This window comes from Varanus komodoensis, unplaced genomic scaffold (genome assembly GCF_004798865.1).
Source record: "Varanus komodoensis strain SLA01 unplaced genomic scaffold, ASM479886v1 scaffold13_3, whole genome shotgun sequence".
NCBI classification, from domain to species: domain Eukaryota; kingdom Metazoa; phylum Chordata; class Lepidosauria; order Squamata; family Varanidae; genus Varanus; species Varanus komodoensis.
This window is the reverse complement of record NW_025335409.1, coordinates 15,972,481-15,999,473: the sequence shown is the minus strand read 5'-3', so window position 1 is coordinate 15,999,473 and position 26,993 is coordinate 15,972,481. Positions and strand designations below refer to the sequence as shown.

General features: G+C 42.8%; 2 protein-coding genes across 12 annotated transcripts in view; one reads left to right on the top strand and one right to left on the bottom strand.

Moving 5' to 3' along the window:
* The window catches only part of DMTF1 (cyclin D binding myb like transcription factor 1), a 33,723-nt gene extending 18,907 nt beyond the window's left edge, over nt 1-14,816 (top strand). For 5 of the 10 annotated variants that reach the window (XM_044423345.1, XM_044423347.1, XM_044423348.1 and 2 more), the window contains 8 exons: nt 2,167-2,395; nt 2,927-3,078; nt 5,055-5,270; nt 6,638-6,723; nt 9,092-9,256; nt 10,472-10,750; nt 12,320-12,464; nt 13,568-14,816. In XM_044423345.1, coding sequence (XP_044279280.1) covers nt 2,167-2,395; nt 2,927-3,078; nt 5,055-5,270; nt 6,638-6,723; nt 9,092-9,256; nt 10,472-10,750; nt 12,320-12,464; nt 13,568-13,677 — 1,382 coding nt within the window. In that variant the 3' untranslated portion in view covers nt 13,678-14,816. The other 5 variants (XM_044423349.1, XM_044423353.1, XM_044423352.1 and 2 more) reach the window with 5 other exon arrangements.
* TMEM243 (transmembrane protein 243) overlaps nt 14,693-26,993 on the bottom strand; it is a 24,422-nt gene continuing 12,121 nt past the window's right edge. For both annotated transcript variants that reach the window (XM_044423355.1, XM_044423356.1), the window contains exons 3-5: nt 18,317-18,367; nt 16,235-16,339; nt 14,693-15,190 (exon numbers count right to left, since the gene is read on the bottom strand). In XM_044423355.1, the coding sequence (XP_044279290.1) occupies nt 15,068-15,190; nt 16,235-16,339; nt 18,317-18,367 (279 nt within the window). In that variant the 3' untranslated portion in view covers nt 14,693-15,067. The remainder of the gene's footprint in view (nt 15,191-16,234; nt 16,340-18,316; nt 18,368-26,993) is intronic.

Genomic DNA, 26,993 nt, shown 5'->3' with positions numbered 1-26,993 from the left:
AATAAACACTAGTAAGGTGAGCTAGAAAGCAGAGAGATGCTATATATGTTACTCCATATTTTCCATATTCTTTCCTGTCCTTTGTATAATAATTTTAAGTAGTGCATTGGGTGATTTCCTTGCAGGGAGCTGTCCATAGTGCTTCCTAGATGAATAAATCATGTTTTGTCTGTTGCCTTTGTGGAAGCACAGTTACATAGCCACTGTCCTTCCATACTAAACAGGTAACTTAATTGAGATGCCTAAACACACACTATACCCCAATGATATCAGTCTTTTCCAGTACTGACACTGGTGTGGGATATATACATATCATTTGATCTTCCCGTGTAATATGAGACTTCCTTTTGTTATGGCAGTAGTAAGTGTGCCTTAACTATAATATATAGGTTGGTCCTAACTTGGAGATAAGTAGTCTAATTAAGGAGATGTTTTCAATTTAGATACTTTATTCAATTTAGATTCTTTACTAAATTTGGAAAACTCAACAGTGGCCACAGGATTGGAAGAGGTCAATTTACATTCCAATCCCAAAGAAGGGCAATGTCAAAGAATGTTCAAACTACCACACTACTGCACTCATTTCACATGCTAGCAAAGTTATGCTCAAAATCTTACAAGCTAGGATCCAGCTGTATGTGGACCAAGAACTATCAGAAGTACAGGCAGGATTCCGAAGAGGCAGAAGAACTAGAGATCAAATTGCCAACATACGCTGGATCATGGAAAAAGCTAGGGAGTTCCAGAAAAACATCTACTTCTGCTTCATTGACTATGCTAAAGCCTTTGACTGTGTGGATCACAACAAATTGTGGCAAGTTCTTAAAGAGATGGGAATACCTGACCATCTTATTTGTCTCTTGAGAAACCTATATGTGGGTCAAGAAGCAACAGTGAGAACTGGACACGGAACCACTTATATTTAACTTACATGCAGAACACATCATGAGAAAGGTGGGGCTAGATGAATCACCAGTTGGAATTAAGATTGCTGGGGAAAAGATCAACAACCTCAGATATGCAGATGATGGCACTCTAATGGCAGAAAGTGAAGAGGAACAAAAGAGCCTCTTGATGCGGGTGAAGGAGGAGAGTGCAAAAGTTATCTTGAAACTCAACATTAAGAAAACTAAGATCATGGCATCCAGTCCTCTCACTTCCTGGCAAATAGATGGGGAAGAAATGGAGGTAGTGACAGATTTTATTCTCCTGGGCTCCAAGATCACTGCAGACGGGGACTGCAGCCAAGAAATTAAAAGCCGCTTGTTCTTGGGGAGGAAAGCTGTGGCAAATCTAGACAGCATACTAAAAAGCAGAGACATCACCCTGCCAACAAAAGTGTGTATAGTCAAGGCTATGGTTTTCCCAGTTGCAATGTATGCCTGTGAAAGCTGGACCATAAGGAAGGCTGAGCACTAAAGAATTGAGGCCTTTGGATTGTGGTGCAGGAGGAGACTGCTGCAAGTCCTTTGGACTGCAAGGCGATCAAACTAGTCAGTCCTAGAGGAGATCAACCCTGACTGCTCTTTAGAAGGCCAGATACTGAAGATGAAACTCAAATACTTTGGCCATGTAATGAGAAGGAGGGACTCGCTGGAGAAGAGCCTGATGCTGGGAACAATAGATGGCAGAAGAAGAAGGGGATGGCAGAGAATGAGGTGGCTGGATGAAGTCACTGAAGCAGTCAGTGTGAGCTTAAATGGACTCCGGGGGATGGTGGAGGACAGGAAGGCCTGGAGGAATGTTGTCCATGGGGTCCCAATGGGTTGGACATGACTTCACGACCAACAACAACAACAACTAAGTGTATTCTTTCTTATACCATTATTCATTGGCTATTTGTTATCCACTAACAATGTTAAAATGTATGGTAGAAAAGGTTATACTAAGTATTCTTCTAGAAAGTAGACTAAATTATAGACTGTGGACATGATTCAGGAATATCCTTGTATCAGCCTTTTAAGTAGATATATTTTTCTCCAATTCTCTTTTAGTTGACTGACCAACACGCCATAAGATGAGGCAGAATAGTTTTTAAAAATGGAGGTGTATAGAAATTGCTGAAGCAAAACAAGAGGGAGAGAAAGTTGAGGACTAAATGTCAGGAAAACCATGCTTTCCCGCTGTAGTGCTATGCATATTTGTCTACTTTATTTTTTTTTCCAGGGAAATGGACAGAAGAAGAAGAAAAGAGGTTAGCAGCAGTGGTACATGAATTAACAAGTACAGAACCTGGTGATATTGTCACACAAGGCGTATCTTGGGCTGCTGTGGCAGAACGAGTTGGAACACGGTCTGAAAAGCAGTGCCGCTCCAAATGGCTCAACTACCTAAACTGGAAACAGAGTGGAGGCACTGAATGGACTAAGGAAGACGAAATAAACCTGATCCTTAGGTTTGTGTCATTTTTCTTAGAAGGCCCTGCATAGACAGGAAGGATTCATCTACATATCTTGTTTTGATTTTCAAAGTAAAACTGTTACTGTATTATTTTCCAAAATATTGGAAAACTCACCCAACAATAGCTGCTGTGTCCCTAGTCCTTATATATTCAATATTTGGATCTTCTTTAGATACCTTCTTAAAAATGGAATCATAGTGCTTATAAAAAGAGGAAGATCCCAGTGTTATCCACAATGGGGAAGTACATTAAAGGCAAGTGACGATGAAGGCTGTAGTCCATGCCAGCCCATCCAGGCTGGGGGCTCTGCTGGCACTGCCCCAAAGGGCTGAATGCTATGTGGTAGCTTCCATGAAGGATACCACTGCCTTCTAAAAAGCACTCTTGGGGCCATATGCTATTTGTTTAAAGTGACATTTGGTACGCAGTTTTACAATATGCAATCATGACAAGTCACACAAGACCTCTTCTGCACTTCAAGCTGTCTTGGTTAATACATACTTCTTTTCCATGTAATCCTGTCAGAATAGCAGAGCTAGAAGTAGCTGATGAAAACGATATCAATTGGGATCTGCTGGCTGAAGGCTGGAGCAGCGTGCGCTCGCCGCAGTGGCTTCGCAGTAAATGGTGGACGATCAAAAGGCAGATTGCAAATCACAAAGAGGTTTCTTTTCCTGGTAAGGTGCTCAGGGCTACGAGTGTATAATGCTATTTCCTTCCATGTTCAGAATTTCTCCTTCATTCTTCAAACCTAGAATGTAGTGCTCAAATGGCTCAAATGGTTGAAACCAAAAGGAGGAGATGTGACTTGTGACACTTAGGAAATGATACATCCAATGGGATTTGTTCTTGAGATTTTTGAATGCCCCTAATGGGGTTGGTTTACATTTTGGTTTGAAGATATTAAACAATAGACCCAGCATCTTGCTTTCAGGATGTTTTTAGAAACACCTTTTGCAGAGGTTAGGCAAGCTTGTGCCCTGTGGTCTAATTCACAGTGATTTGGGAATAAGGAGAACTTCTTGTTCCAATTTTAAATATAGTTTCTATGCTAAAAATAAAGGAACAGTTTCTCTCTGTGTATGCCTTTTCTGTGAAGCTATGATTTATTTGCAGTTTGTTTGCTTGTTTGGGGGGATGAGAACAGGAAACAATACTTAGCATGGTTTTAGTACTTCACTGTGACCTGCCAGCCCAGACAACCAAAAAAAAAAGGGGGGGGGATACTAAAATAATAATCATCATAGTGGAGTAGTAGAACAGGAGAAAAAATATTTATTCACATTGTGCATTGTTGAACTATAGCATTTTTCCATAAGATGTAGTGATGGCCACCAGTTTGGATGGCTTAAAATGGTGATTGGACAAATTCATGGAGAAGGCGGCTATTTGGGGCTGCTAGTCCTGATGGCCATATGCCACTTCTCACATTAGAGGCAAATACATTATTTGCTAGGAGTCATGGGCAGAAAAGTGTTGTTTACATGTCTGCATGTGAGTTTCCCACAGGTAACTGGTAAGTCACTGTGGGAATGGATGCCTGACTAGTTAGATCTCGGTCTAATCCAGAAGGGCACTTTTTACCTCTTTAGAGGTAGTTCAGTATTATCATCTTCACAGGGCAGAACTGAGACTGAATAAGAGTGGTTTGTCCTAAGAACAATCGCTGGGTGTAGTGCAAAGCAAAATTCAAACCTGCAACTCTTAACAAGAGTTCTTGGATCCTTTTAAAGGATTACTAATACTAAGGAATATAGCTTGCCCCAAAGGAGGCAGAAGAGGATAGCAGAAAATAGTCTTAAGGCACAGGCAGACAGAGGCCTTGAATAAGCTAAATAGGAATATGCAAACACTATTTTGGGTGATTATCTTACCCAGCCAGACTCATTCCAACACTTTTTCATTTATGCTTTATATAATGCCTTTTTGTATTGTGGGTGTACTTAAGGTGGATTATACCATATAACTGAACATATTTAGAGGCACTGTAGGCCCTTTAGTTAGGGTAGTTTTTGGAATCCACCTTAAGTCCATACAGATATATTGGTAGAGTTTAAGGCTTTCTGGATTTCTAAAATTTTTGCTATCTTAGTTGGAATTTGATTAACACAAACAATGACAGGACAGGTATCAAATAAATACCTGCTTTATATATAAAATTATCTATCTGTATAAAAGAAATTTTTGAAAGAAAATATATATATATATCCATTAAAATATTTGTATTATTAATATGATGTATATTCCTGCTTCTCCCACCCAGCTTCTGTAGTGGCTGTAGAGGAAGGGACTTCAATTCCTCTGCAACCAGCACAGAAGTTGAACAAGCTGACAAAGGAAAGAAATCATTTTTTCTCTGTCTAGCATGCTCACTTCCCAAAGAGGGAATGCCACACACTCACCTGGTGTGGAATTACTAGTTGCAGTGATTTTCAAGCAAACAGCTAAATGCAAGACTGGATTAAGACCAGATTTGACTAATACTTGGACTTCTGCCTTTATATATCAAGATGGGGGAGTTAAGGGTAAAAACAAGTTTAATTATGTTTAATCTCTTATGCTCAATCATGCACAGCATTTTTATCCCAAATGGTTTCCTCTTTATATTTACAGCATCATTGAGTGACTATGGTTTTTTGGTTTTTGGTTTTAGTTCTTATAAAAGGTCTGAAACAGCTCCATGAAAGCCAAAAAAACACTCCAGGGCATCAACTTTCAGAGAATAAATCCTTACCCGGGTTCCCAAATGCTCATTCCGCTTCTGGGGTTCAACACGTTCAGATTCGAGTGGCTCGCTTAGACGAAAATTCAAGCAACTCTTCAGGCCCCATGGCAGCTTTGCAAATTCCAGTCCAGATTACTCATGTCTGTAAGTGGCTGGCACTCATGACTTGCTTCTTCTCCCTAGCCTGGCATGGGCTTCATGTGGATACCTCGTTTTGATCTGGTAGCAAAGTGATCTGTAAGCTGCCCCAGACAGACAGAGACCCTGTCTGTGTACATGAGCATTGCCCCTCTCTTGCATACACAATGATAATCCGAATATGATATGCAGACCATGGTATACACCACACAGTGAGTTTGGGCATGGGCAACAAGAGGGATTGTTGCCACGTTGCTCATTTGGCACTTCCTGCAACCCTCAGTGGGGTCAGACCTCACAACAACCCAATGTGGCTCCAACAAACCCACAAACACAAGCCACCCTGCAGAAAGAAGTCTCATTTTGGATTATATAACAACCCACCATGGCTAGCTACCTACTGTGGGTTGTCATAGGTGAATTCACTGTTAGTGTTCCAGTGTGCAAAGGAAGGACATTTCTCCTTCCTATAAAAGGGTCTAAAGGCATGGGGTTTGGTTCTTCGACTAAAGTAAGAAAATCTGGCCCTGTAAATGCTGACCAGCAATCCCATCCTAGGCACTCTGAGCTCCTTGGAAAAAGAAAGAGAACATACATGTAGGATCTGCCTCTTTTACTGTTGTATTTCCTAAAGAGAATGGATGGCTCTCTGTTTCAAAGTATTTTTTTCACCTCTTTGTTGTATCTACTGTGCTCTTCATGTGATCTTCTTAGCATACTATTAATTTTTCATTTCATACACATTGCTTTGAGAGTGTGGCCCTAAAAAGTGGCCTGTAAATACATTGAATAAGTGTATATAAAAAATTCCCAGTGGTTACATCTATTTTGGAGTGACAGCAGAGCTCTAGGAAGAGGCAGAATGTGGCATGCTCCAATGGGTCTCCATAAAGAAATACAGGTATTAGGCAATATCCTCCCTGCAAAAGAGCTGCCCATATTCTGTTCCCTCTCTAAGATCACTTGAGATAACCCTAAATAAATAAATAACCCTATAGAGAGCAGCCTATAGTACCCAACTAAAGGCATGGATTCTGCAATTCTCACTTTGCTGTCAGAGACTTGTAAAGAAGTGGGATGTTTGTGGTGTTGTAATTGCTTATGAATAACATGTGAATATTTTACATTTTCATCAATCTCCATGTAGCTATCAATTTACTTTGCATGGCACCACAACCCAAGGAGTTGCAGATTAGCTAGCTGCCTTTATGAATAGGCAAGTCACCACTCTGCAGCATACATTCATTAGTTTTTTCTTGAGGTTCTGCTTTTCTGTTTAATTCAATATACCCAAGAAAACTTTATGTGGGGATGTGATTCTCTCTCTATATATATATGCATATATGTGTATGTGTTTCCCTCTTACTCCATAGCTTCTTCTGATTCCCCTGCTGCTTCAGTTGATTCTGAGACTATAACTCTGAATAGTGGAACACTACAGACCTTTGAAATTCTGCCAGTAAGTAAGCCAGAATTGTACTGATTATTTCACACTTAACTAGTTTGCCCTTCTGAATTGAAAGTGTTCTGGTGTACATGGTGCTGTTATATTAAGTTCACAAAAAGTGAGCAATTCATCTACCAGGTTCTTATTGTACTAAGTGTTGGATGTTTTATAATGAAGTAAGGAAACTGTGTTACACATTAACTCCGTTTCAGGTGTTTGATGTTGTAATTCTGTGCATACTTATCTAGAGTAAATCCCTTTGGCATCCATAGGGTTGCACTGTAAATTATTCAAATCATACAGTGAATTGGAGACAGAGACACCACTGCAGCAATCTGCCTCATCCAGCAGGTGTCTGAAGATAAAAAAATTCTGAACCATGGAAAACAGATGATGCAACGGAGAGGATTCTCGGGAGTGGGTGACATGTTGGAAAGACCCTTCTTCCTGCCATTTAGTAATCAGAAAAAGGAGGAGTTTGGAACGGAGGATCTCTGTTGAGGAAATTAAAAAGAGGAAGGTCTTCCCTAAAGGGACTGGGCTCCAGCCATGTAAGCCTTTAGAGGATGGCTAGCTATCTTGGGAGGAGTGGTGGATTCACAAACATAACCCTAGACCTTCTCATAGACCACTGTCTTGCCATCCTCACACTGGTGAATTTCATGCTGGCGAAAACAGACCATCACTTTACTGCTGATTTATGGGAGTGAACGAAAGGGTAGCTTGGTCAAGTATTGCTTGGAAGTAAGGTTTGTGAGAGGGCAGCCAGCTCTAGGCACTCTTGGAGAAGAAGGATAATCTCATCAAATTCCATTGGGGTTTAGACCAGCTTTTGACAGAGAACAGCTTGGGTCACTCTGCCCCTTGGATTCTTCAGTATGGGGTTCCCCAGGAGTCAGTCTTGTGCCCCATGCTGTTCAACATCTACGCAAAACCACTGAGTGGGACCATCTGGAGTTCATTACCATCAGGAAGCAGCTCTTTTTCTCCTTTTTGAGGCTGTGGATGTGCTGAACTGGTGCCTGGCTGCAACAATGGACTGGATGAGGGCTATCAGACTAAGCTCAATCCAGACTAGATTGTTATTGGGTGGTTTTTTCTGACCAGATGGAGGGTATTCATCCTGTTCCGAATGGGGTTGCACTCTCCTTGAAGCAGCAGGGTTGTAGCTTGGTAGTGCTCCTTTAGCCATCTTTGTCATTTACGGTTCAGGTGGCCTCAACGGCTTGGAGCACCTTCCACCAGCTTCAGCTGGTGGCCCAGCTATACCCCTGTCTGGACAGGAATAGCCTGGTTTCAGTAATCTAAATACTAATAATCCCCACACTAGATTACTGCAATGCAGTCTATGTGGGGCTGCCCTTGAAAGCTGTTCAGAAGCTGCACATTGTGCAACATGCAGAATACCCAGAACCAGAAGGTACAAGCACATAACACCACTCCTGGCCTGCTTGTATTGGTGGCCTATACACTTCTGAGCCCAATTCAGAGTGCTTTTAAACCTATAAGGCCCTGCACAGCCTGGAGCCACAATACCTGATGGAACAGTCCTCCTGGCCACAGTCAGCCAGACTCTGTGATCAGCATCTGCAGCCATCTGCCAGTTGCTACTGCCGAGGGAAGCTTGAGAGGGCAGCAGTCATTTTAGGAGGCCCAGCAGCATGTACCTGTCTTAGCTATTTAAGCTGTAAATATCCAGTTGTAAATTTCAAATGAAATTTTATAATAATTTTAGTGTTACTTATATTTTATATTGTATTTTCTTGTTTTTGGCAATTGTACACTGCCCAGGAAGCTTCAGCTACTGAGATGGAGATGAGGATGAGGATGATGGCAGCAAATTCTAGCTTTCCATAGTAATTTGACACTGAAATCTAGTGGGAAATAGTATTGTTGCTCCTGCCACAAATTTTAGGGATAGGGGCTTCCTGCAGGCTGCACATTGCCCTTTCTTTTATCTAGCAAATGGAGTGTTCAACCAGGAGTGAGGTTGGAGGGACACTCAGATTCAAATCTTCATTCCCCTGAGAAGCTCACTGTCCCTAACCTAGACATGTTGCTGTGAAAATAAAATTGGGGGGGGGGGGGGTAATATGCACTGCCTGGAGCAGCTTGCATTGTAAGTGGGGGGAAATGTAGTGCATAAGAGATCCAGCAATGCATACCTGGAGGCAGGCCACAAGAAGAAAGGATGTGGTTCATTAGGATAGCAGTTGTCATCAGGTATCAGATTTAAATGGATTCCTGGTTTGTTACGTTTAGGAAAGGTGCTCCTTTTTGATTCCAGCTTCTTTCCACCTAGACTTTGGAATGAGTGCGTGCTTGAGGAGTCTGTCTGCTGTTGACTTGCTTCTATTGAAGTCCTCTCCTCTTTTCTTAGTCTTTCCATCTGCAGCCTACGGGAACTCCAGGCACTTATTTACTGCAGACAAGCTCAAGCCAGGGGTTGCCTTTGACACTAACCACCAGCCCAACTGTGACCCTTACAGCTGCTGCTGCTGCTGCACCAGCCTCACCAGAACAGATCATTGTCCACGCTTTATCCGTATGTATCTTGAAGGGGGAAGTGGAGAGCTACAAAGGCAGAGCAGGTTGAGGATGGATAGCTTCAGGACTGTTGTTAGTCCATTATACTATGGGTAATACTCCTCTACTGAAACATAAACAAGAACATCCGATGCAAAAGAATTGAAGTAATTGCACCATTTTATCTGGGGAGCAATCTCTGTAGTAGTTAGTTGTGGCAAAGTACAAAGACCTGTTGCAGTCAAATCTGAAAACTCGGTGAAAGCTCCCTGCGAGCAGGCCAAATGATTCACAATGACGATATTTGAATTGGACTTGCTTGTTTGGCGCATGATGGGCTTTGGGGACCCTGGCTGCATGCAATAGGGTTGGGGTGTATTTTCCACTCAGGAGCAGTGCCAGAGGTTTGCTGCAGCCTTCTCCACTAGCATTTTTCTCTCTGGAGTGAGCCATGCTCACCAGCATCACCATGCCCCCCCTTGAGGGATATCCTTTCTCATTTCTCTAGCTCCCCACCACCACATGGAGCCATCTTTTCCCAAGTTAGCACTCTCTTCTTTCAACAGGAGATACCACACCTCCGAGGCCAAGTATTAGATGTCAGGCGCCTTCCTTTGCTATTCAGATAGCAATTAACTGCTTACGATGCTGTAGCCTCAGGTATTTCCTGCAGAAATTACAAGGCGACTGAATTCTTCTATAACTACCAGATTCTTCCTAATGTAGCATGGATATGTACTACATAAATCTATGCAGAATATAGTCCTGCAGATCTCCCATAATTATTTGCCATGTGTGGCCTTAATGACAGGAACCCTGTTAAGCTGTGGCTAATACACTGAGGGCTTGTGATATTTTTCTGCCTGTTTTTATTACTTGTTGTAAAATGCCCAGCTTGTCCCTTTTGCAGTTGTAGATGGGATGCAGTGCAATAAATTCATGACATGGGGGGATAACAGGACCTCCAGAATTTCACTTTATTCTCTGCTATACTCACGTGATTTATCTCTCTTTAAGCCATTTTGAACTAAGAAACTTGCATTCAAGTTACGGATTTAGGATAAACTCAGGTTAGAAATCTGAGACCCTCTGTGGCACTTATCCATTCTGTGGCCATTTCTCAAAGCCAGAGCGCTTGCTGAGTTCAAGTGACAATGTCACAGTACAGTGTCATGCGCCAAGTGTCATAATTCGCACCGTTGCAGCAGAAGAAATTTCTCCTTCTGTAACCCAGGCGGAACTTACTGTTGATTCAGACATTCAGCCAGTCGACCTAGCGGACCCTCCAACCTCCCTGGAAGAAGATGCTTTTCCTGACGAGATCCACCCCGCAAAGCTGGCTGTTGAAGAGCAGTCCACTTACAGCGAAGACGACTCTTCCAAATTTGGTGGCAGAAATAGCACTGAACTCATAGACAGGGTCATGGTAAGAGCCAGAGAAGAGATTCTGGATACAGACCTCAAGCATGAAGAGCATTGTCAGTCCAATTTGGCTGGAACATACGTTTCTGAGGTAAGGAAAAGCAAGCCTAATGGCATGGCAAGAGTCTGGCACATAGTGGGAACTTAATGCATGTTAAACAACACCAGCTTGTTACTTCTGCTGCTTTTATTTATTACTAGTGATTGGACCCAGCTTGGCACAGGTTGGAAACCCCTTTAGTTTGATACAGCAAAGCCTCATGCACACCTGCACAGTGGTCAGATTTGCACACATCAACCCCATTCATGGATAATAAGAGCAAAATGTGGGTTAATTATACCTACAACCCACAGTTAGCTTATAGCATCTGGGTTGGTTGATGCATTGCAAACTCCAGTTGGCCCTACTGGAAGCTGAATATGCAAAATGGCCTTCATACCTGTCCAGGACATAGTGCAGCAACTCATGGGATAATTAACTCTTAATTTACCACTTAAATGCAAATGGGACCACTGTGCCCACCCTGAGCAAACACATGCTTAGACATGGCCCCTGCTACTGTGCATCCATATAGGCCCCTCAGGAAGGAAGAGGTCTCTCCACACCATCCTCCTGAAGACACACTGCCTCATGACAGTGGGAAGCGGGCAGGCATGTAACTTTGCCCCTCAGCCTAGCAATCTCTCCTGGTTTCAAACTATGGACTACAAAGCAATGTGCTGTTTGTGGAAGTCTGGCCCTAGTAACTGAAGATGTTGCTGTAGGCTTCAGCCAAGTGGACTTTTTCAATTAACACATTTTAAAAATAAAACACTCCCAAGATCCCTTAGTAGGCATGCCCATTTTCTAGAGTTCATGATCTCAGTACAATGATGCCAAGAGACAAATTCATTTCATTTGTATCCCCCCACCCCCCCATAGCTGAGGTTCTTAGAGAAGCACATGGCCTCTTTTATTATAATGTATTTATTTGAAAGACTTCTAATGTTTGCATTTAGAGGTTGACCAATTGCCACTTCAGGCATTATATGCTTTACATACATCTGAAAAAATTTAACAGTGGAGATGACGAATGTGCATTGTGTGTGTAACACACAACTGGTTGCAGCTCCCCACTGAGTGTGTGCCTCCTTTGCTAAAAGTTCACTCTGTCATGATCCTGTTGCTCTACCCTGATTTGGTTGTTAAAAGTCTAGTGTAATTAGGCACTCCAATGTAAAGCAAGCAGAGATTGCCTCCTTTCATGAATGATTGGTTTTTATTAGGACAATGGCAGAAGGAGAAAGATTTTTGGTAAGGCTTGGGACAGGAGCTTCACTTATGCCCCAGTACCAGTTGAGACCATATTATAAATCATGTGGGACCCTGTCTGAGCCCTGACAAATTCTGTTCATAGGGGGAAAATGTGGCATGCGCTGGGAGAGCTTCTGTTTGCTTCTTTCTAATTGAAAGGACATTATCCAATAGCTGCACTGCCATATTTTGCATGGCTTTGATGGACTTGGCTACTGGGAGGCAAACCCCATAGCTGTGAATACATTTCCATCTTCTACTCCTAGTAGTTTGAGCAAGCCAGCGTATATTTTTACTACTATAGTCCCTTTAAAAGTACTATTGTGTCCACCCAGTTAGAAAAAGCTGTTTGTTTTGTCCATAAAGGATCTCAGTTCTCCAACAACAGAAGAGCAAGTTGAACAGTCCACTATGGATGAAACAGTTCTCATTGTACCTTCTCCACGCGGCTTTATTCAGACATCAGATGATATAGACAGTGAATCGGTCTTGCCTCTAACAACACTAACAGGTAACTGGTGAACCTGAGCATGTTCGTGTTCTTTCTAAAAAAAAAAGGCTCAAGAGGGGAATGCAGTTTACGATATTCTTGATCCATTTCATTTCTACTGATAGGATCCTATTTTTTTCCCATCCCATGCATAGAGCTGACTTGTCATGGCTTTCTCTTGTGGTATTGACTCCCAACTCCTGACATCCCCAACCAACATGGTAAATGATTAGAAATAATGGAAACTTCAGTAACCTCTGGAAGGTGACAGGTTTCCCACAGCACAGCTGTGTTACTGGAGACAAGCCAACCTAAGTTTGGGCTTGTATGCTTTCTGTATGTCCATGTAATGCTGAGCTAGCACAGAGCAAATGAGTAGTTGCATCTTTTCCCTTGCTGGGCCTGTCTAAGATGGATTTAAATTTACTTATTAATGAAGCCTTTTAAAACCACCCTTCACCCTCAGATACCAAGACAGTGTAGACATAATTTAAATAATAAAAGCATCAAAACAAAATAAAACAAAGGCGGCTAGCATAGTAAAACCCAACTAAAATCCTTTGATCAGTAGGTTTAAAGCCAGTACCAAAACACATGCTGTGTTGATACCAGTTGCAGGGCTGGAGCCCCACAACCAGGTAGGCTCATTCCCTGAGAGCCACCGCCAATTATATTAACGTGTGTGTTCTAATTCTTCCTATCCTTACTGGAAGCTGACTGCCTGATAAAACTTTGTTGTCCTACAATTTGGCCAAGTAGAGGTCTGATCCATTTGCCCACATAGGAGGCATTATTTTTAAAATGATGGAGACCTAAAACATTTAATAACTCTTTTCTGTGGTCCTTCTTTGATGAGTGTCTGAGAACTGTGGGTGATGCCATTTTCAGACTGAGAGATACACTGAGCAAAATAGTCCTGGAAATGGAAAGCAGCTAAGATTTCTAGCCCTGTTTACCAAGTCCTACCCAAGCAAAAGAAATTAACAGTGGATTTCCCATCTTAAGAGTTGTTGCACTTGGCCATTTTGTTATACTACCTAAGAAACAATTATTAATACAAATGGATCAAAATACACCAGCTTGTTTGGAATTTCTGCATCATTTAATGTAAATCTCCATTTCAGATCCTATATTGCAACACCATGGAGAAAATTCCCATATTATTGGCTCCTCTCTGGACAGTCCTGGTTCTGAAGACTCAAAGGATGTGGAAGATTTAGTAACCTGCCACTAATCACGCCGCATGGTCTCATGAGGCACATATTTGTGTCGTGAAACAGCTGTCCGTAACCTCTGAATCACCACTTCAAGTGAAGCATTTGCTGGCCACAGAAGCATGTTGATTTCATGCTTTAAAGGGGTTACACCTGCACCTGCTCAAAGCCAAGGTTTTAGTATTTCACAGGAGGTGCTGATCCCTGAACTTGACTGCTTAGAGACTGAATCTGCCAGTGAGGGAGTTCCTTCACTCTTTTACGCCTATATAGTGCAGTAACAAGAGTGAGCTCACTAAAGAAAGGAATTCTTCCTGCGCATTGATCAGCCTGTCTCGGGACAAAATATAGTTCTACAGCAGTAACTATAGAAAGCAAGGAGTAGCATTAGAAAAAGTTTGTTTTCTAACAGTGTTACTTCTAGTGTCCTCAGAGCATAAAATGCTGCTAGAATCGCACCTGACCTTGGTGGTTGCTAAAGAATCTATTGCTGGCAATGGATGTAGCCGTAGAATGACCAGATGTCATTCTTCAACCTCTGTAGCTGTCACTACAACAGCAAGTGCAAGAGAAAGAAGAGGATAAAAGAACCCCCCCTGCAATAAACTTAATGCAAGTTTAAATGCAAAATCCTTCCAACTTTTATCCAGATCTCTATTATAGGAGGAAGAGCATCTTCAGAGATAGCTATAATTCAGCTGGATGAGGCCAAGGGTAGTACAGTCTGGACCACACCTTTACAGAATGAGCTCAGCAATGCATTTACGTTCCGTCTCCTGTGGAAGGGCTGTAAAAGATACTAAGCTGAGCTTAGAGTATAGCCTGAGAGGGAAAGCTGATTCAATACTACAAGGATATGTAAAAAACACAAAAACCCAATATTTATTGCTGTAATTAGCTTCCTCAGACATTAGCTTGTCTTCAGTCTGTGGCTTTATGTGAAAATGAAGTTGTAGTTAACAGAACAGTTGGTTGCTTAGGAAGGGAACAGAAATAACTGTGTTCAGTTTAATACAAGTGAGAACCCTTGTCTTCTGTAACAGTAGAATGCCTTTTATTTATACTGAAGTACAGACATTTGCAGTGCTGCAGTTTTTGTACAGTGTAATAAAAATGCAATTTTTTCCCAAAAGGAAAAAGCTCGTGCTATTCTGAGACACATGTACAAGGTTGGAATGTTCATTAAGTGCCCTAGTACCTGTTTTCCCCCAAGAAGCAGAGATGTTATGTCATGACAGCAGCCACAAGGAAAGACCAGTCAAATATAATTTGCCTGAAAACTCAGGTTCCCCTCTGCCACTTCCGCTGATGAATCTTTCTCCATTTGGGGTCAGGTATATGTCCTGAGAGCACTTTCTACCATGGCATCCTGGAACAACTTTATGTCTTCAAGGGTATGCCCTATGACAGTCATTTCCCCACTTCATGGAAGTAGAGATTGGCACATATACATAACATAATAATTGAAAACAATATGTAGTAAATTAGATTCCTAAATTTAGGTTCAAGGTCTCCTTGTCGATACCAGTAAATCTAGGGAGAAAAAGAAAAGCCCAGCTGTGTTAGATAACAATTGATGCAGAATCGCAACTACTTTTGCTACCATAGTTATTTTCACATGCCTTATTGCTGAAAGCAGTAAACATGCTGGCCTGGCTTCACCTTGAATTACAAGCTCCCAGCATCCCTAAATATTGGCTATGCTGTCCGGAGCTGATGGAAGCTGAAGTCCAAACTATCTGGAAGGTACATGTTGCCTTCCTTCTTCGATGACTGGATAGAGAGGACCTTCCCATCCAACCATTTCCAACAATACCATGACAGAACTAAGCATGAATGAGCAGTTCCCATACCTGAACAGACTTCAGCTTGTACTATTATGCTCAAATGCTCTACTTCCTGCATATAGTTGAGACAGGTAGTAAGTAATTTTTTAATTTTCCAAGAGTGTTTTACATTCTTCACAAAAATACTGTCTTTCACGAACTGGATAGATACTGACAACTGATTTGCCTCTATTGCAATCACATAACCACACTACTCAACACTGGCATTTTACCTGCATTGTCCCAAGGATTTCTGCATTAATCCAATGCAGCTCTCATGGTTTCACTGGGAGATTGCACTAGCATAACTTTCTAATAAATCATGCCGCAGATCAGGAGGTGAGAATTTTTCCGCTGCAGGCTGCATGCTGACAGGGCCAGAGGTGATAAGGGGCACCCACTTTCACCCTTCCTCCTTCCCCATCTAAAGGGGAGGGACAGCTCATGTGCAGAAGGCTTTTCCTCTTTTATCTTTGCAATACCTCTTTAAACATGCCCATTCAAGATTTCTAGAACTACACCTTTTTCCCCAAGGAAAACTGGAAATTTTGGAATTAAGGAACTAACATTCTAAATTTGAGTTCCATGCTGGCTTAGAATGCATACCTGTTAACCATGAAATCTACTATATAGTAAACCTTTATGGAATTAAGTCCTTATTCCCTATTCTCCAAAACACTATACTACTCTACCCTCAATATGAGCAGGAGTAATTTAATCTTATCACACAAGTAAGTGTAGTGATACTTACAAGAATGCCAGCTGAAACACTACACAAGGAGATGCAGAAAGCAAAAAATATATTCACCGGTTTTGGAGGTAGTTGAGGAAAGAAAAAAGCACTGATTAGAGTGACCTATAGGGAAAAAGAACAAGAATACAGGCATTAGCTTCACACAGAAAGTATATACATAACTGTTATTCTTACTTCACAAGATTAAATATTCTTTCTCCACCATGCTTTCTAACTTAAGAGTCCAGATCAGCAGGAATGTTGCTCCAATCAACTTCATGGCATTGTTTTTCCACAGTTACGGTTCATTCCAGCAGAGTGGCTTCTATGATCAGAAGATTCTCACTTCTTTAAGAGACACATTATAAAATGAAGCCTAAATACTCAGGCTTAATTCAATTTGTGTTACATCTTTCTCCTCCAAACATCCAATGCACATCCCATAAATACAGCCTTCCAAAGTTTCCAAAAGCAGGCATGTGTTTATGCTTTTCTAAGGCTTTCAGGCCAGTTCTCTTGGAAACTATTCTTACCACAAACAACTATGGGAATGGTTGTTTAGAACCAAATGCATACTTAATAGTTCAAAAGCTAGTATTTTTTGAAACCAAATATAACAGTGCAACTTAGCTGCAGTTGCTGGACCAGACCCACCATCAAATATTTGAATATTTCTCATGATCAGACAATGTCAAGACCCTTCTGCTTACAAGCCAGACTCCCTGGAAAATCATGGATTTAGCACACAATTTCGGAGCATCTAGCTCATTTAACAAACTCTCAAAGCAGAGATTTTAAAGTACATTTACTTTAATTTTTTACAAGCCAGAAGCTGCTTAACATTTCAGTGGATTTTTTTCCTCCACACTCTTGCACCGAAGTTAAACAAGGATGCTGCATATAAAAGCACATGCAGACAGGTAGAGTTAAGGTGAACCTTATGTTAGTGGAAGCTTTGTGATTTACAAAAGGCAGCTGCAAAAGACAAAGAGGTGGAACCACTTATCTTAAGGACATATGTAAGTTTGGGGAAGGAGGCTTTTCCCCCTTCTAATACTAGAATTCAAGCCTGCCACTAGTATTTCCATTTAAAGATTCTCAAAGGCCTCTGTCCAAGACCAGAGACTGCTGTCACCAGTCATAATAAGTAGCTCTAGGTTGGATGGAGCAATGGTCAGAGTCAGCAGAAAGCAGTTTCCTAGGTTCATTTTCCAAGCAACAGATTCTGCCCTGACCAGGATCTCCTCTACACAAGTGATAATCGATTTAAGGAATTTCACTACCACAAGATGTGGTGATGCTGGTTGCTTATATGGGTTTTTAAGAAGGACGAGCGGAACCATCAGCCAAATGTTGCAGGGTGTCTTCACCTCCTAACGGTACTGCTTCTGTTCACAAAGTCAACCTGCTGTGTCCCCCAGGAGACTCCAATGCCTTCCTCCATGCCCGTTTGTGGCTACTGGACATGCTCGGCCCTCACCTGGCTCTAGGAAGGGGGTTACTTCTGCAAACCTCAGGGGTCCCTCTTGTTTCTTATAGCCCCAATTTTTCTGCATTTCTTTCTGCCCTCACCACCTGTGTTTGCTGTTGCATTGCCTTGAGAATGCACAGAGATGAACTTAGTCCTGATACCTCAATGTATGAAGACAACAACATCATTCTCTCTAACAGCTAAGAGGTAGTGAATGCAGACAGGACTGAAACCAAATAGGAGCCACTGAGCAAAAAACACATGCTATCAGCATTCTAATAAGATGGTGACAGAAGTAATTAAGAAGAAATCAAGTGGAGGAAGCCAACTTCAAAAAAGTTCCAAGAGGATCAAGCCTAGAAAGTTTCCCATGCATTTGAAAGAAAAATGGGTAACGGGGTGGGGGGGGATGACCCACCTTCATCCCCCTCCAGCATGCCAGAAAGCATGGCTGGTTGGGTGAAACCCTGAAGAGGTGAGAATATTCACCCTGTAGGAGGTGAAAATAGTCTGCAACATTTTCTTGCAGGTACAAGCAGGTACAGCTTGGTCCTACTCAGCAAGAGCATTCTTTCAAACCATGATTGGAGTCTCGGGCTTGAATGTTCCAAAATAAGTTGAATACTTACTAGAAGCAGCAAGGATGTTACGCTGCCAACAGCTAAGTTGATTATTCTATCCTGAGGGGAAAAAAGACAACAGCAATGTTACATTCAGCCTTCACCCTCTATCATTTCTATGAAATGCTTATTATAAACTGCACCATTAGAAATCAGTTGACGGCTGGAGCAAACTGTACCAGATGGCAGCAAATCACATTCAATGCCCAGGTTTCAATCTATTTAATCATAACCCTAAAGGTACCAGATGTGGCTGCAACCAAAGTGGTTTTAAAAAGAAAAAGCAAAAAGGCAACTGGAGACTAATTCATACCTGCAGGGCACTACTAGAACACAGGAATATCAGTATCATTGGATGGCACTTGAAATGCAATTTTTCTTCACAATGGAGGCAATTCACAGCCCTGGCTGTCAGTTGTGTGTGTGTGTGTGTGTGTGTGTGTGTGTGTGTAAACACATGTGTGTTATTACTCACACAATGTGCAGCACCAACCAGCCCTTTGTTAAAAGCACATCCTGTTTACATTTTTAAAGAAACACCTTCTAGAAATCCTTGAGCCAATAACTTCAGCAATAAAATGTGTTACTTTTTTTTTAATGTCAGCAAAGCAAACTCAATTTAACCTTTCTAGCTTCTTCTGTGCTTCTGCTTCTGTGCTTCTGTGTTGGCAAACAGTTCGATCCATAAAGGCCAGCAAGGATCTGAGCCACATTTAAAATTCAGGCAATTTTCATCAAGGACTACAGTGTAATTCCCTTCCACCAGTGGCCTTCAAGTGTGTGAAGTACGGCTCCCACCACCCCCAGCCAGCAGGGTCAAGACTTGCCGCCTGAAGATTATGGGTGCTGTGGTCCCACACATCCTCAGGAGTTTAGGAAAAGCTAGTGCAGCTGTTAAAATCCTGTCAAGGATCCTTTAGCTACAGCTTGCCCCTCAGATGCCTTTGGGCCACAACTGCATTCCTGACACTGGCCATGGCGGTCACTACTGATAGGAACAGCAATCCCACACCCTTGGAGGTCAGCTGGCCCAGAAGGGCTGCAGTAGGTGATTTTCAAGGTCCCTTCTAGTTCCATAATTCTATTTAAAAACTCTCCAGACATGAAAACTAAATCAGAGACCACATCTCTTGAGTTGTGGGCCTGTGCCCATGTACAGCCAGCAGGCATCTCCGGCAGGCCAAGGAATCATCTGTCGCAGCCTCTTCTCTCCCTCCCCCTCACTACTGGCACACCGGTGTTCCGACTGCAGCATTTAATCAACTGCAAGATGCAGCCGCATCACACTCAAAATTAGCCAAGGACTGGAAAAGGAGAGAAAGAAAATAGGAACCACTCAACAACAGCAGCTGAGGTGTACCAGTGATGTCTTCCACTCCATTGAGATTAGCATCTGCCAAGAGTTGCAAAGGATGCTATTCTTAAAGACAGCGGAGGAGTGCATACTTTAAAAAATGGTGGCAACAGCAGCTGCTACAAGCTCATATTTGCAAAAAGGGGCAGCAGCCCACGGAACTGGCCTTCACTGCGATCCAAATGGCACCACAATCCCTGTTTATTAAAGGTGACTACAGGAGTAGAAAACTGGTGGCCTACCAGAAAGGAGAGAGGCTACAAGTTTTCATGAACAGGGCATTCTACAGAGCTGCGCAGCTGTGAGCCAAAGGAGCCTTCCCCAGCCAGGTGCTCTCCAGATCTGCTGGATGACCATGGGCATGCTGGCTGGGAATTATGGGAATTGCAGTCCAAGTTGGGAACGCTGAAAGTCTATCCACTAAAAATCTAATAGCTTCCCAAGAACTCATGTTTTATGCTATCACACAGGACAGCAGAAGGAAATAATGCCAGAAGTTGGCTATCTTCAACTAAAAGTGTGGCACCTACAGCTCTACAAATGTGGATCCTCTGGGGACATCCATGCAAGGTACACATTTGGCCAATTTGCAGCCCAACCATAACCAGAGTGACTTTGAGCCTTCCTTCCGATTGAGCCACTCCAGACATATTCTGACATGCAATTGTCTTAGATAGAATCATAGCATAACAGAACCAAAAGGGGCCAGGAAAGCCATCAGGTCCAATTCCCTCTTCAACACAAGACTGCAGGTCACAGAATCCCTAACAGGTGGCTATCCAGCTGCATCTTGAATGTGTCTAGTGGGGAAGAGCCCATCACCTCTTTTCTTATATGGGCTCTTTCCAGGAGGAAATGGGGCACACATAAGTCTGCCTATTTTTATCCTGCACACTCTCCAAAAATTTCTCCCCAACCTGCTTGTATCTGCAACAGCCTGCCCTGTGTTGATGCAATAGCAAGGAGAGCGTTTAATTGCTTTGGTTAAAAATTCAACAGAAAAATACAGCATTCCTAAAAGAGATGATGATCAGTTCCAAGCGAATCTGATGCGTAGGGGCTAAAATGGCAGGCTGTGCACCACATGCTGCCTTAATGCTCATATGCATGAAGGTAGAAAGTGCGCACAGTAGGACAGCGGTTCCTCAACTGTGCTTTTTCAGAAATTCTTCAACTGGTGGGCCACATAAAGGTTAACAGCCCTTACACTGGCAGCGTGGAAGCAGATGGATGCTGAAACTGGCAAACCTTTTATCTCACTTCACAGGACTTTGCTCTCAAACACAGGCACATTCATCACATTGGAAAGACAATCCTAAAGGTCCTTAAAACATGCGTTAGGCAAGTGCTTTGATTTATGGAGGTGGAGGGACTATTAAGAGGCCTTGCCAAGATCCACCCACCACAATTGTCAAGCCATCTGCAAAAACAAAAGCAGTTCTTGAGAACCACCACACTAGAAACAAGACGCACTTACATGCAGAGGAATGTTTATTGTTAGGCAAACTTTCTCTTGGACAGGCCACCTCCTATCAGCCCTGCCTTTGTCACCTCCCCCCCAAACCGTTCTGCCACCTCTTGACTTCTTTCAGAAGGTCACAAATCCCAAAGAGCTCTTCAGAGAAGTGGGCAGTGCGGAAAAAGGAAGCATACAAGCCCATTCTGAAACAGGCAAATTGTGGGAATGAACCATGAGGAAAACAAGCCAGATAATACAATGGGAGGGACATTGGCCTGCCTAGCTCTAATCAGGGCCCAGCATGAGATTAGTGGCAGTTGCTGTCATAGCATTAGATGGGATCTGGCAGCCTTCTGTGGAGAATCAGAAGTAACAACACTTCCGTAGCAATTCCCCACACGGCTCCAGGCCTGGCAATGGCCCCTTCTTAATTGCTCTCTCCCTCTCTGCTAACAAATGCATTAAGACTTATATAAGGGCCACACCACAAAGTGGCTACCAGGAAAGCTGTCCATTAAAATCAAAGTGAAGTTTTCCACATTCCACATAACATAGTGCTACATGACTCCATATTACATAATTTTCAGGGTAGAGGGAAGGAAAGGGAGAGCACCTCAACTTACAAATTAAACTAGATGCATTTCTGCCAGTTTTCACTGGGTAACAGGCAGTGCTCAAGTCAGAAGGAACTGTACCAGCCCTGGGCATCACACAAGCAAAGAGGCCGCACACGCAGAAAAGGGCTGCAGGGACACTCCTTCTGCATGGTGCCCATCGCTGCACCAGTTCAGGCAGGATTGGGACAGCTTTCCAATCTTCCAGCATCAATTCTCGCAATTTGATTTACAGAGGCTCCCCAAGCACAAAGCAAACAGCACCTCTGATTAAAACGCTTAACCTCCACAAGATGCTGTGCTGCTGCCAAGCAAGTAAACAAACATAAGGGAAAAAAGTGGGAGCAGGTTGGTTTCTTTCCAGGATTGCTTGAGGGCAATTTCAGAAACAGTGCGTAGTGTTACCTCAGCTATCTGCAATTCTCTATTTTGTTATCTTTCAGAAAGATCCCCGTTTCCACTCAGCACAGCCACTGTTCTCATTTGTACATGTATTTCCCTGTCTTTATGTTCTCAAAAATCAACCAGTAATTGTTCAGGGAAAACGCACCCTTTTCTTGGCAAGTGGAGGAGCAGAGTGCACACCAGCAGCATTCCCAGTTTGTCCTCCTTGCCCAGTACAAGGTGCAAACACTGCAGGTTGGCACTCGCCTGGAAAGGAAAGCCTGCAGACCACAGTGATGCCTCTTCCTGACCATCAAAACTACACGGGTGTCAAACAAATGATCCAGAGGGGCACAGCTAGGAGAGGCAAACCCTTCTTCCTAACCCACCTATCCAATTAGCTCTGCATACCAAGCCAGCCTCCTCCTCCACAGTCCAATAATGGATGAGAGATTTATGGTGCATCTACCCAACATTCAGCAATAAGGTCAAAGGAAGCCACTGACTCTCTGGTTGTTACTTTTAGGGCCCTTCAATCTTACATCTTTATCACATTTCATTAAAATATTGTTGCATACTAAAGGGACTATCTACAAGTGCAACTTCTCTCATTCCTAGCTGTGCTTGTAACATTTCTTCTTCTACCCAAGGATGTAGAGAAGCCCTGTCCATCTGGATGCCTCAGCTTTATTTCTAGCTTTCCTTTTCTTCAGAGAGCTCGGAGCTCATCTCCAGGTGGTCTCCCATCCAAGTACCTGGCCCAGGTCAGCTGAGGGTTGAGAGATGAATGGCATCAGGAAACGTAAGGCCATGCCTTGGGTCCATGGCTCCAGGGTTCCTCCGATGGAGACTCCTTCATAACAGGTTGACGGAATTTTCCAGATGGAAGGCAAGACAACTCAGGAGCAGGCAAGCGAGCAACATTTTCTCAAAGTAAGTAAACCCAGGCCATTTCTGAGATGGATTAAATATCATAAACAGGAAAGCCCTGATTCCTGGACTCATAGCTCTCCCCACCACTTTGTGAAGCAAGGTATTTCAGGATCTCAAGATTAGAAGCAACTGATCCAGAAATCCCAAGGCAGTTCTCAAGCTGCCTTCCCGTAGTGCCCAGCAACACTTGTTTTCCGGCAGCTTAGCCCAGCGAAAGGTTAAAAATACACCAGTAGAGAAGAGGTGGCTTAGCTGTACAGGAGCAGAAACACAGACTAGATTGTTCTTTTGGCTACAAACAAACCTACCTCCCAGACTACACAAATGACGAGGAAGACTTCTCATGTAGCAAGAGGCAGCACCAGACTTCTCAAGCAGCATGAGGATGGAAACTGTTTATTGCACACACGCGCGCACACACACACACTCCTGCCCAGGGGAGGCAGTCCTCCAGCCAAGGTGGATTCCCAATCTAGAGAAATATAGTAGGTTAAAAAAGCAGCAAGGGGAACATAACTTTCCTGTCAGCTGTGGCTATGTAACCCCAACAAAACATCCACATTCTGGGCTAACAAAAGATCAAACCTGACACCTCCACAAATTACTTACCTCTATCTAAATGCACTCAGCTTCTGCCAGTCAGTGGGAAATAAAAGCTTTCCAGGGCCCTGAAGATCATGTTCATCAGCCTCACACTCCCACCTGCAGAACTTGTGAGTTTTTACTAGGCATTGTCACATGCTTTTAAACTGAGCTTGACAATTTTGAGAACCAGATGCTCACTTTTAAAAATGGTTAAGAAAGAAACCATATTATATACAAGATTTGACAGATGCTGTTTGACACTTAGGGCAATTTTCTGGGCTTGTACAGAAAAATTGCCAGAATTTTCATTTATTTTCAGGTTTATTTATCTTCCAGTAATAAATAAGATGTATTTTAGACATTGTGGGTGAATAAACTAGAGAAACTGTGAACTTTGCTTTGTACAGAACTAGCATAACCACAAGCAGGTGCTTTGCACATGCCAATATGTATGTATGTATGTATTTTTCGATTTATATCCTGCCTTTTTCCTACCAAGGGCTCTAGGCAGCTTACATCATCTCTCCTCCTCCATTTTATCCCCACAACAACAACCCTGTGAGGTAGGTTGGGCTGAGAGTCTGTGACTGGCCCAAAGTCACCCAGTTGGCTCCATGGCCGAGCGGGGACTAGAACCCAGATCGTCTGAGTCCCAGTCCCATGCTCTTAACCAATATGCACAGTCTGAAGACCTCAAGCAGCACAACCGCCGATTGTTGCTCTCCCTTTTGCTCTCTGGGGAACCTGCTGGACTGACTTTGAAGTCAACATACAAATTCCATCCTTAGTAAACCTGAATTACTGCAATGTGATAGGCAGAACACATAGCCATCTCAAACCACCTCAGGATAAAATGGCATGATTAATACCTGGTGCCAGTAGCTGAGACTATATTATACCCATTCTATAGGAAGCTTTACTAGTTGCCAATTTATTCCTGGGCCTAATTTTAGGTTCTGCTTTGGATGTGTATGGTTTTAAGTCTATGTGATGCAAGCTGCAGAGATGTCTCCCATAGGAAGCTTCTTGGGTTCCTTGTGAGCGGGAAAGGGCAGGATGATGGCCACCATTACCACCTAAATAGTATTATACACATCTCATTCTGAGGAGGAAAAGGAGAATGATCCCATCAAGCCATCGACGCCATACATTTTCTTACTGAATTTCTGTCCTGCCTGATATGGTTAGCTTTTCAGAACCAGGTTAGGACCTTCCTCTAGGCTCAGGCATTTGGAAAATAATGGAAATAGCAAGATCATTGCAGAATATGGGGAGGTTTTTAATCAGAACCTGGGATTTCTTACTGTTGGCTGTTAAAATTGTTTAGATGTGTTTGGGGAGTATGTTTGCAAGAAATCATTTTATATATGTAATGCTGTAATTCAAAGGTTTCTGATCTTTGTAAACCATCCATGGGGCTGGGAAGACTACCAGCTGCCACCAGGCAAGCATTCCATACCCAGCAGACCACCACTGAAAAGGCCCTCTCTAGTCATCACTCACCTTTCCAGTTTTGGTGGGAGAAACTAAAGATAGACATCAGAAAATAATCTAGGTAAGAGTAGGTATATACTGGAGAAGATATTCCTTTAAGTAACTGACCCAAAGATATTTAGAATGTTAAAGCACTTGGAATCATGCCCAGAAACAGGACAAAAGTCAGAGTAAGATCATAAATCACTGTCTAATATGAATATACCATCCAGTCCCAGTTAATAGCCTCGCTGCCCTATTTTGAACAAGCTGAACATTTCTGGGCTCCATTCAAAGGCAGCACCTGGTCTTTTAGAGGGAACACAGCACCTTTCATAACAACTTGAACACTACTCAGCTGGGCAAACCAACCACCAAACAGTATCTCCATCTTGTCTGGACAGAGTCTCAGTTTATTGGGTCTTATCCAGTCCATTACAATACTCAGGCACCAGTTTGGGAAACCACATCTCAATTTGATTAGAAAGGTAGATAGTGCCACGTATTGATGAAACCTCAGTCCGTATCTCCAGATAAACTTGATTGAGCAGTTTTGGGTAGGCACAGAACAGAATGGCAAATAAAATAGAACCATGTGGCACTGCATCACATAACTGCCAAGGAACAGAGCTATGGTGTACCTCCAATGCCCAGCTCAGACAACTGACCCAGCAGGATACCATGGTCAATGGTACAGAAAGTTGCTAAGGGAACCATCAGAGTCACATTTCCTCTCTTTCAGCGAAGGTTATCCACAAGTAAACCAAGGCAACTTCCATTGCAGAACTAGGACTGAAACCAGGCTGGAAGGTATCCAGAAAACGGAAGAGTGCCTGGGAGGTGATTGCAAACATTCACTCAACACCTTGCCCATGCAGGGGGATGTTCACAACCAGCCTGTAGTATTTTAAGTCTTCTGGGCTCCTTCAGCAACAGTCTGATCAGTTTCTGTTTCAAAGAGGCATAGACTGAGCGGGACAAACCCTCCCTATTAGATGTAATAAGCCAAGAGAGACAAGGAGCAAGGCTGGCCAGACTTGGTCAATCAGTAGTCCACAAAGGGGAGCTACAGTAGAAAAAGATGGGCGATGATTGAAAAGTTAGATGTTCTCTTCTGCTATAGCACACCTCAACCCCATCTTAAAGCTGCTTTTCCCCCAGTAAAAGTGCTCTTCAAGGTTTTGTGTCATGTAATTTGCATATAACACAGATTAGCATACCAAATCCTGCAGGACTCTTCTCTAAATGGACATGCTCAGAACACATCCATATCTCACAACACAGAAGGGAAGAATTTGCATACCCAAACCAATCAGCAAATTTGAGACTATATTGTCAGACTGATATTTGCCTAGTCTACCCAGGGCCTTTCAGGAAGACCAATATGCACAGAGTATTGAGACAGTTCTGTGAAGCAGATTACACACAGACTCTCCTGGTGGGATTCATGTTACAGCAAGTCCCTCTGGGGACGTTTTTCCCCTTACAGAAATTGTGCGAAACCTGATATCAGAGATGCTTGCATGCCTTACGCCAGGTTGTTATACCTACAAATGGTTATCACTTACAGCTTATCTGTGGAAGCAATTTTTATATCTAAAATCTTATGCCTGGCCCTCATCTAAGTTAATATTGCCAATGCAAAAACAAAGCGTTGATAATTAAACTGCACGTTTCATGGCGGGGGTGGGGGCAGGAAAAAAATGGGCAATTTCTATGTAGACTTATTGGATGAGTTTGTGCACCATGGTAAGTCATGCTGAAAACAAGTCAGCACTGGAATGCTGGAGGGCTTTGTGGAAATGGTGGGCTACACTCAGACTAGACATCAGACTAAATGTGTCACTGAGAACCATGTCTGGATTGTTTTGTTAATAGCAAGTG